This window comes from Lichenostomus cassidix, unplaced genomic scaffold (genome assembly GCF_008360975.1).
Source record: "Lichenostomus cassidix isolate B80296 unplaced genomic scaffold, HeHo_3.0 HiC_scaffold_39, whole genome shotgun sequence".
Taxonomy (NCBI): Eukaryota; Metazoa; Chordata; class Aves; order Passeriformes; family Meliphagidae; genus Lichenostomus; species Lichenostomus cassidix.
Window position 1 is genome coordinate 455528 of NW_028147446.1, and position 10497 is coordinate 466024.

Genomic DNA, 10497 nt, shown 5'->3' on the forward strand with positions numbered 1-10497 from the left:
CTGGATCCCAGTCCATCCCACCTGGATCCTTAACCTGTCCCACCTGAATCCCAGTCCATCCCACCTGGATCCCAGTCCAGGCACACTCACCTGGATCCTACCTGGATCCCAGTCCGTCCCACCTGGATCCTCAGCCTGTCCCACCTGCATCTCAATCCATCCCACCTGGATCCCACCTGCATTCCAGTGCAGTCACACTCACCTGGATTCTACCTGGATCCCCACTCATCCCACCTGGATCCCCACTCATCCCACCTGGATCCCAGCCCAGTCCCACTCACCTGGATCCTAGCCCATCCCACCTGGATTGTACCTGGATCCCACCTGGATCTCAGTCCATCCCACCTGGATTCTACCTACATCCCAGCCCATCCCACCTGCATACCACCTGGATCCCAGCACAGTCACACTCACCTGGATCCCAGTCAATCCCACCTGGATTCTACCTGGATCCCCACCCACCCCACCTGGATTCCAGCTCATCCCACCTGGATCCCAGCACAGTCACACTCACCTGGATCCCACCTGCACCCCAGCCCATCCCACCTGGATCTCCACCCATCCCATCCCCACCCGCTCACCATGGCACTCCCAGCCCGTCCACGATCCCCCGATGATCCCCAGATGATCCCCAGGTGATCCCAGGTGCAGCTCCGGCAGGATCAGCTCCGCACCGGCCGCACACCTGAAGGCAGCAAGAGGTTCTGGGGGAGTCCGAGGGCTTCCCTCCGGTTCGGGGGTCCCAAGGGTCCCGAGGATCTCCCGGCTCTCCCCTCCCGAGGGTCCTGGAGCTCCCCCGGCTAGCCTCTCCCGTTTAGGGGTCCCGGAGCTCTCCCAGCCCTTCTCTCCGGTTCAGGGGGGTCCCGAGGGTTCCCCAGCCCTTCCCTCCCGCTCAGGGGTCCCGGAGCTCCCCAGCCCTTCCCTCCCTCCCGAGGGTCCCGGGACTCCCCCGGCCCGTCATTCCTCCAGGGGGTCCCGGAGCTCCCCGGTTCTTCCCTCCGGTTTAGGGGTCCCGAGGTTCTCCCGGCTCTTCCCTCCCGCTCGGAGGGTCCCGGAGCTCCCTCGGCCATTCCCTCCGGTTCGGGGGTCCCAAGGGTCCCGAGGATCTCCCGGCTCTCCCCTCCCGAGGGTCCTGGAGCTCCCCCAGCCATTCCCTCCCGAGGGTCCCGAGGCTCCCCCGGCCCTTCACTCCCGGGAGTCCCAAGGCTCCCCCGGCCTTCCCTCCAGTTCAGGGGCTCCCGGAGCTCCCCCTTCCCTCACTCCCGGGGCCCCCAGCCCCCACGGCCCCTCTCTCCGGTTCAGAGCTCCCGAGGTCCCGAAGCACTCCCGAATCTTCACTCCCGGGGCCCATCTCTCCCAAGGCCCCTCTCTCCCTCCCTCCTCTCCCTCCCGCCCCTCACCCAGCGCCGCTCTCCCCACGGGCGCCGCCATCTTGCGCTGCCCTCAGGAAGGCCCCCGTTGCCATAGCGACGGGGCTGCCCGGCTCTGCGCCTGATTGGCCACCCGCCGTTACCATAGCGACGGGGCTGCCCGGCTCAGCGCCTGATTGGCCACCCGCCGTTGCCATAGCGACGGGGCTGCCCGGCTCAGCGCCTGATTGGCCACCCGCCGTTGCCATAGCGACGGGGCTGCCCGCTGAGCGCCTGCTCAGAGCCGTCCGCGGCTCCTCTGTCGCGATACTCCTCCTTATCGCCGGCGATTTCCGTCTGTCGTGGGTTTGGTCCGCGTGAGGAGCTCTGGGTTGCCTTGCGGGAGCTGCGGGGTTCGGGCTGAGCGACCCCCGTGACATGCGGGCGTGTCGCCACCGTATCGCGATACCGCGACACCACATCGCGATATATCGCCACCATATCGCGATATCCCGACGTCACATCGCGATATAGCACCAGAAACCCTGATATCCCATCACATCGCGATATATCGTCACAATATCGCGATATCCCGACGTCATATCGCGATATAGCGCCATAAAATCCTGACATCCCAACGTCACGTCGCGATATGTCACCGTAAACCCCGATATCGTGACGTATCGCCCCAAAGTCATGACATCCCGACGTGACATCGTGATCCATCGCCACAATATCGCGATATCCCGACGTGACATCGCGACATATCGCCGTAAAACCCTGATATCCCGACATATCGCCACAAAATCCCGATATCCCGACGTCACATCGCGATCTATCGCCGCAATATCGCGATATATCATCGCAATATCGCGATATCCTGACATCGCATCCTGATATCCCGACGTCACATTGCGATATATCGCCATAAAATCCCGATATCCCCACATCATGTCGCGATATATCACCGTAAACCCCGATATCGCAACACATCGCCACAAGATCCCAATATCCCGATGTCACATCGCAATACATCACAATATCGCGACATCCCGACGTCGCATCACGACATATCGCCACGATATCGCGATATCCTGACATCATGTCGCGATAACTCACCGTAAACCCTGATATCACGACATATCGCCATGAGATCCCGATATCCCGACGTCACATCACGATATATCGCCACAAAATCCCGATATACCCGCGTCATGTCGTGATATCTCACCATAAACCCCGATATCGCAACATATCGCCACAAAATCCCGATATCCCAACATCACATCGCGATATATCACAATATCGCGATATCCTGACGTCACATCACATCTCGCCACAATATCGCGATATCACGTCGCGATATATCACCGTAAACCCCGATATCGCGACATATCGCCACGACACCCCGATATCCCGACATCACATCACAATATATCGCCACAGTATCGCGATATCCCGATGTCACATCACGACGTATCGCCACAATATCGCGATATCCTGACGCCACATCACGACATATCACCACAAAATCACGATATCACATCGCGATATATCACCGTAAACCCCGATATCGCGACATATCGCCACAACATCCCAATATCCCGACGTCACATCACGATATATCACAATATCGCAATATCCCATGTCACACACGACATACCCACAATATCGCAATATCCTCACATCAAATCACGACGTATCGCCATAAAATCCCGATATCCCAACCACGTCGCGATATATCACCAAACCCCGATATCACGATATATCGCCACAACATCCCGATATCCCACTCACATCACAATATATCGCCACAACATCCCGACATCCCGATATCCCAATGTCACATCGTGATATATCGCCACAAAATCCCAATATCGCGATATATCGCCACAAAATCCCGCTATCGCGATATATCGCCATAAAATCCCGATATCCCTATGTCATGTCGCGATATATCACCGTAAACCCCGACGTCACAACATATCAACACATCCCGATATCCTGACATCACATCACGATATATCACAATATCGCGATATCCTAATGTCACATCACGATATATCGCCACAAAATATCCCGATATCCCTAAGTCATGTCATGATATATCACCATAAACCCCGATATCGTGACATATCGCCACGACGTCCCGATATCCCGACGTCACATCACGATATATCACAATATCGCGATATCCCGATGTCACATCACGACATATCGCCACAATATCGCGATATCCTGATGCCACATCACGACATATCGCCACAAAATCACGATATCACATTGCGATATCTCACCGTAAACCCCGATATCGTGACATATCGCCACGACATCCCGATATCCCGACGTGACATCGCAATATATCACCACAATATCGCAATATCCTGTCGTCACATCACAATATATCACAATATTGCGATATCCTGATGTCACATCACATTGCCACAGTATCGCGATATCATGTCGCGATATATCGCCATAAACCCCAATATTGTGACATATCGCCACGACATCCCAATATCCTGACGCCACATCACGACATATCGCCACAATATCGCAATATCCTCACGTCACGTCACGACGTATTGCCATAAAATCCCGATATCCCAACGTCACGTCGCGATATATCACCGTAAACCCCGATATCACGATATATCGCCACAACATCCCGACATCCCGATATCCCGACGTCACATCGCGATGTATCGCCACAAAATCCCAATATCGCGATATATCACCATAAAATCCCAATATCCCTACGTCACGTCTTGATATATCACCGTAAACCCCGATATCGCGACACATCGCCACAACATCCCGATATCCCGACATCACATCACGATATATCACCACAATATCGCGATATATCGCCACAAAAATCCCGATATCGCGATATATCGCCACGACATCCCGATATCCCGACGTCACATCACGATATGTCGCCACCAAATCTCGCTTATCGCGATACATCGCCACCATAATCCCGCTATCACGATATATCGCCACAAAAATCCCGATATCACGATATATCACCACAACAACCCGATATCGCGATATATCGCCACAAAAATCCCGCTATCGCGATATATCACCACAATATCGCCACAATATCGCGATATATCGCCACCCAGTCGGTCCAAACTCCACCCGACGTTTCCTCCCAGAATCCTCAGCGCTGAACAAACCCAGAGCGGAGCTTTCCCGTTCCAAATTCCCTAAAAACCACTGAATTTACCCCAAAACAGCTTTATTTGTAACAAACGGGGCGGGAGGAGAAAAATCACAGCGGTTTTGGGGTGAAAAGTGGGGATTTTGGAGAGAAAAGGGAACTGGTTTGGACTGGTTTATACTGGTTTGGACTGGTTTGGACTGGGAGGAAAAATCACGGCGGTTTTGGGGTGAAAAATGGAGATTTTGGGGAGAAAACTGGTTTATACTGGGAGGGACTGGGAGGAAAAATCACTGCGGTTTTAGGGTGAAAAATGGGGATTTTGGGGAGAAAAGGGAACTGGTTTGTACTGGTTTATACTGGTTTGGACTGGTTTGGAGTGGAAGAAAAATCACAGCAGTTTTGGGGTGAAAAATTGAGATTTTGGGGAAAAAACTGGTTTATACTGGTTTATACTGGTTTGGACTGGGCTATTGGTAGTAGAGCTCGAGGTTCATCCCGTCGTGGATCTCATCTGGAGATGAAGTTAAGGAAAACGATTTTTGGGGTTTTTTGGGGAGTTTGATGGATTTTGGGGAGTTTTGGGATTGAAGGATTTTGGGGGAATTTTTGGGTTTGATGGATTTTGGGGAGTTTTGGGGATTTTTTGGGTTTGATGGATTTTGAAAAGGGATTTTTTGGGTTTGATGGATTTTGGGGAATTTTTGGGTTGAAAGATTTTGGGGAGGGGTTTTGGGTTTGAAGGATTTTGAGGGAATTTTTGGGTTTGAAGGATTTTGGGGGATTTTTTGGGACTGAAGGATTTTGGGGAGAGGTTTTGGGGGGAATTTTGGGGTTGAAAAATTTGGGGTCTGATGGATTCTATGGGATTTTTTGGGGGGGATTGATGGACTTCGGGGGATTTTGGGGTTGAAGGATTTTGAAGTTTTGGGGTTGATGGATTTTGAGAAGAGATTTTTGGATTGAGGGAATTTGGGGGATTTTTTGGGTTTGATGGATGTCGGAGGATTTTTTTGGTTTGATGGATTTTGGGGAGTTTTTGGGGTTGAAGGATTTTGGGGGAATTTTTGGGTTTGAAGGATTTTGGGGTATTTTTGGGGCTGTAGGACTTTGGGTTTGAAGGATTTTGGGGAGGAGGTTTTGGGGTTATTTTTTGGAATTGAAGGATTTTGGGGGATTTTTTGGGGTTGATGGATTATTGGGAGATTTTTTGGGATTGAAGGATTTTGGGTTTGAAAGATTTTGGGGACAGGTTTTGGGGGTTGATGGATTTTGGGGTCTGATGGATTTTGGGGACAGATTTTGGGGTATTTTTGGGGTCTGATGGATTTTGAAAAGGGGTTTTGGGGTATTTCTGGGGTCTAAATGATTTTGGGGTCAGATTTTGGGGTATTTTTGGGGTTTGAAGGATTTTGGGATCAGATTTTGGGGTTTGAAGGATTTTAGGGTCAGATTTTGGGGTATTTTTGGGATTTAAATGATTTTGGGGTTTGAAAGATTTTGGGGTATTTCTGGGGTTTGAAGGGTTTTGGAGTATTTTTGGGGTTTGAAGGATTCTGGGGAGGGATTTTGGGTTGAAGGACTTTGGGGAGGGTTTTGGGGTATTTTTGGGGTTAGAACGATTTTAGGGTCAGATTTTGGGGTATTTCTGGGATTTAAATGATTTGGGGGTATTTTTGGGGTTTGAATGATTTTGGGATCAGATTTTGGGGTTTGAAGGATTTTGGGGACACATTTTGGGGTATTTTTGGGGTTTGAAGGATTTAGGGTCAGATTTTGGGGTATTTTTGGGGTTTGAAGGATTTGGGGGTATTTTTGGGATTTGAATGATTTAGGGTCAGATTTTGGGGTATTTTTGGGATTTAAATGATTTTGGGGTCAGATTTTGGGGTATTTCTGGGGTTTGAAGGATTTTGGGGTGGATTTTGGGGTTTGAAGGATTTTGGGATCAGATTTTGGAGTTTGAAGGATTTTGGGGTCAGATTTTGGGGTGGATTTCGGGATTTAAATGATTTTGGGGTCAGATTTTCGGGTATTTTTGGGGTTTCAGTGATTTTGGGATCAGATTTTGGGGTGGATTTTGGGTCCCCAGGTGGATACAGTCCCCGAGCGTCACGTGGTCCTTGAAGATGGTGTACCTGGGGGGGCGGGGAGGGGGGAGGGGAGCAGTGTCACCTTGTCCCCAAAACCCCAAAATCCAGCCCTGCCCCCCCCACACCCCCCAGGTGTCCCCAAAACCCCTGAGGTGACATCACTGCCACCCCAGGTGTCCCCAAGATGTCCCCCAGGTGTCCCCAGGTATCCTCCAGGTGTCCCCCAGGTGTCCCCAACTGTCCCCAGGTGTCCCCAAGATGTCCCCAGGAGTGTCCCAAGTGTCCCCAAATCCCCCTAGATGTCCCCAGGAGTGTCCCCAGATGTCCCCAAACCCCCCCAGGTATCCTCCAGCCCCCTCAGGTGTCCCCCAGGTGTCCTCAAAGCCCCCCAGATGTCCCCAGGTGTGTCCCCAGGTGCCCCCAGGTGTCCCTAGGTGTGTCGCCAGGTGTCCCCAAACCCCAGGTGTCCCCAGGTGTCCCCAGCCCCCCAGGGGTCTCCCAGGTGTCCCCAAATCCCCCCAGGTGTTCCCAGGTGTCCCCAGGATGTCCCCCCAGGTGTCCCCAGGTGTGTCCCCAGTGTCCCCAGATGCCCTCCAGGTGTTCCCAGGTGTCCCCAAATCTCCCCCAGGTGTCCCCAGCTGTCCCAAGCGGTGTCCCCAAATCCCCCTAGATGTCCCCCAGGTGTCCCCCTGAACCCCCAGGTGTCCCCAATGCCCCCAAATCTCCCCAAGGTGTCCCCAGGTGTGTCCCCAAGTGTCCCCAGATATCCCCAGGTGTCCCCAACTGTCCCCAGGTGTGCCCAGCTGTGTCCCCAGGTGTCCCCAGTGTCCCCGGAACCCCCAGGTGTGTCCCCAGGATGTCTCCAAAGCCCCCCAGGTATCCCCAGGTGTCCCCAAACCCCAGCTGTCCTCAGGTGTCCCCAGGTGTGTCCCCAATGTCCCCAGGTGTGTCCCCAATGTCCCCAGTGTCCCCAAACCCCCCCAGGTGTCCTCAAAGCCCCTCAGATGTCCCCAGGTGTGTCTCCAGGTGTCCCCAAACCCCCCAGGTGTCCCCAGCTGTGTCCCCAATGTCCCCAGGGTGTCCCCAGCTGTCCCCAAGTGTGTCCTCAATGTCCCCAGGTGTCCCCCAGGTGTCCCCAAATCACCCCCAGGTGTCCCCAGGTGTGTCCCCAGATATCCCCAGGTGTCCCCAACTGTCCCCAGGTGTGCCCAGCTGTGTCCCCAGGTGTCCCCAGATCCCCTCAGATGTCCCCCAGGTGTCCCCAGGTGTGTCCCCAAAGCCCCCCAGGTGTCCCCAGGTGTGTCCCCAATGTCCCCAGAAGTATCCCTAATGTCCCCAGACCTGCCAGGTGTGTCCCCAATGTCCCCCAGGTGTCCCCAAGGTGTCCCCAGGTGTCCCCAGGTGTGTCACCTGTCCCACCCAGGTGTGTCCCCAATGTCCCCCAAAGCCCCCACTGACCATTTCTTGAGAGTTAATCTTGTCCCTTCGGGTTCCAGTCTGAGCTGCAATTAGCTTCTTGGGAGTCTCTGATGGAATCCTCGGGGCTGAAGGAGTTAAGGGAATCCCAAAAATCCCCCAAAAAACCACAAAAAACCACAAAAAACAAAAAAAAAAACCCAAAAAACAAAAAAAACCCCACAAAATCCCAAAAAAATCCCACAAAAACCCCCAAACCCCACAAAATTCCAAAAAAACCCTCAAAAACCCACCAAAAAAACTGCAAAACCCCAAAAAATCTGCAAAAACCCCACAAAAAAACCCCAAAATCCCCAAAAAAACCCACTGAATCCCAAAAAAACCCCCAAAAAACCCCAAAATCATAAAAACCCCAAAAACCCCACAAAATCCCAAAAACCCCAAAAAATCCCTTAAAAACACCACAAAATCCCCCCAAAAAACCCCCATAAAATCCCCAGAAAAACCAAAAAAACCCCAAAAAATCCCTAAAAAAACCCATAAAATCCCCAAAAAACACCCCAAAATTCCCCCAATAACCCAAGAAATCCCCCAAATAAACCCACAAAATAAAAAAAAAAATCCCCAAAAAATCCAAAAAACCCAGAAACCCACAAAATCCCCCCAAAAAACCAACAAAAACCCACCAAAAACCACCAAAACCAAAAACCCCAAAAAACCCCCAAAAAACCCAAAAAACCCTAAAAACCCCAAAACCCACAAAAAACCCCCAAAACCCCCAAAAACCCACAAAAAACCCCCAAAAACCCAAAAACACCCACAAAATCCCCAAAAAAACCCACATAAAAAACCCTTTAAAACCCACAAAATCCCCCCAAAAGCCATAAAGCCTGAAAAATCCCCCAAAAAACCCAAAATTCAGAAAAACCCCACAAAATCCCCTTAAAAACCCCAAAAAACAAAAAAAAACCCCACAAATTCCCCCAAAACCCCCACAAAATCCCAAAAAACCCACAAAATCCCTAAAAAAAGCCAAAAACCCACAACCTCCCCCAAAAAACCTACAAAATCGCCCCAAAAAACCCATAAAATCCCACCAAAAAACCTACAAAATCTACCAAAAAACCCCAAAAACCCTGAAAAACCCACAAAAAACCCCAAAATCAAAAAAAACCCAAAAAAGCAAAAAAAACCCCAGAAAAACCCCAAAAAACCCACAAAATCCCCCCCAAAAAAGTCCAAAAACCCCACAAAATCCCCCAAAAAACCCCACAAAATAAAAAAAAATCCCCCAAAAAACCAAAAACCCAGAAATCCAAAAACCCCATAAAATCCCCAAAAAACCAAGAAAAAAAACCCTAAAAATCTCAAAAAAACCCCCAAAATCTAAAATCCCCAAAAATCCCCCCAAAATTCCCAAAAAATCCCCAAAAACTCCCCAAAAAATTCCCCAAAATCCCCAAAAAAATTCCCCAAAATCCCCCAAAAAATCCAAACAAAATCCCCAAAAAATCCAAAAAAATCCCCAAAAAATCCCCAAAAATTCAAAAAAATTCCAAAAAAATTCCAAAAAAATCCCAAAAAACCCCCAAAAAACCCCCAAAAAATCCCAAAAAATCCCCAAAAAATTCCAAAAAATCCCCAAAAATTCCCCAAAAATCCCAAAATTCCCCCAAAAAACCAAAAAACCCCCAAAATCCACAAAATCCCCAAAACCCCCAAAAACCCCAAAATCCCCCAAAATCCCTAAAAAACAAACAAAAAAGCCAAAAAATCCACAAAATCCCCCAAAACCCCAAAAACCCCCACAAAATCCAAAAAAATCCCCCAAAATCCAAAATAATTCCCCAAAATCCCCCTAAAATCCCCCCAAGAGCCCCAAAAATCCCAAAAAAACCCCAAAAATCCCCAAAAAACCCCAAAAATCCCGAATTCCCCCAAAGGATACTTGCATTTGACCCGAACCTTCTTGCCCAGGCGATCGTTACAAACAACCTCGATCATGGCTGGGAGAGGAAATGAGAGAAAACATGGGAAATGGGAAAATTTGGGGGAAATGGGGAAAATGGGAAAAATGGGGGAAAATGGGGAAATAATGGGGAAAAAATGGGAAAAATGGGAAAAAATGGGAAAAAATGGGGAAAAATTTGGGGAAAAAATGGGAAATAATGGGGGAAAATGGGAAATACGATGGAAAAATGGGGATAAAAATGGGAAAAAATGGGGAGGAAAAATGAGGGGGGAAAATGGGAAAATGGGAAAAAATGGGGAAAAAAGAGGAAATAGGATGGAAAAATGGGGAAAATAATGGGGGAAAAAAGGGGGAAAAAATGGGGAAAATGGGAAATGGGGTGGGAAAATGGGGAAAAATGGGAAAAAATGGGAGGAAAAAGAAAAGGAAATTGGGTGGAAAAATGGGAAAATTGGGAAAAAATTGGGAAAAAAATGGGAAAATGGGAAAATGGGAAAA

General features: G+C 49.9%; 3 protein-coding genes across 8 annotated transcripts in view; 1 reads left to right on the forward strand and 2 right to left on the reverse strand.

Moving 5' to 3' along the window:
- Window positions 1–10497, forward strand: part of LOC146422606 (adhesion G protein-coupled receptor L1-like) — a 186512-nt gene that overhangs the window by 99965 nt on the left and 76050 nt on the right. The window lies entirely within an intron of this gene.
- The window catches only part of LOC146422608 (ubiquitin-like protein 5), a 39489-nt gene continuing 33575 nt past the window's right edge, over window positions 4584–10497 (reverse strand). For 3 of the 6 annotated variants that reach the window (XR_014848022.1, XR_014848019.1, XR_014848018.1), the window contains exon 6: window positions 4584–4983. The gene's annotated coding sequence lies outside the window, so the exon portion shown is untranslated. The remainder of the gene's footprint in view (window positions 4984–10497) is intronic. The other 3 variants (XR_014848023.1, XR_014848020.1, XR_014848021.1) reach the window with 2 other exon arrangements.
- The window catches only part of LOC146422609 (uncharacterized), a 12095-nt gene continuing 11609 nt past the window's right edge, over window positions 10012–10497 (reverse strand). The window contains exon 12 of the mRNA XM_085045753.1: window positions 10012–10033. Within this exon, the coding sequence (XP_084901879.1) occupies window positions 10012–10033 (22 nt within the window). The remainder of the gene's footprint in view (window positions 10034–10497) is intronic.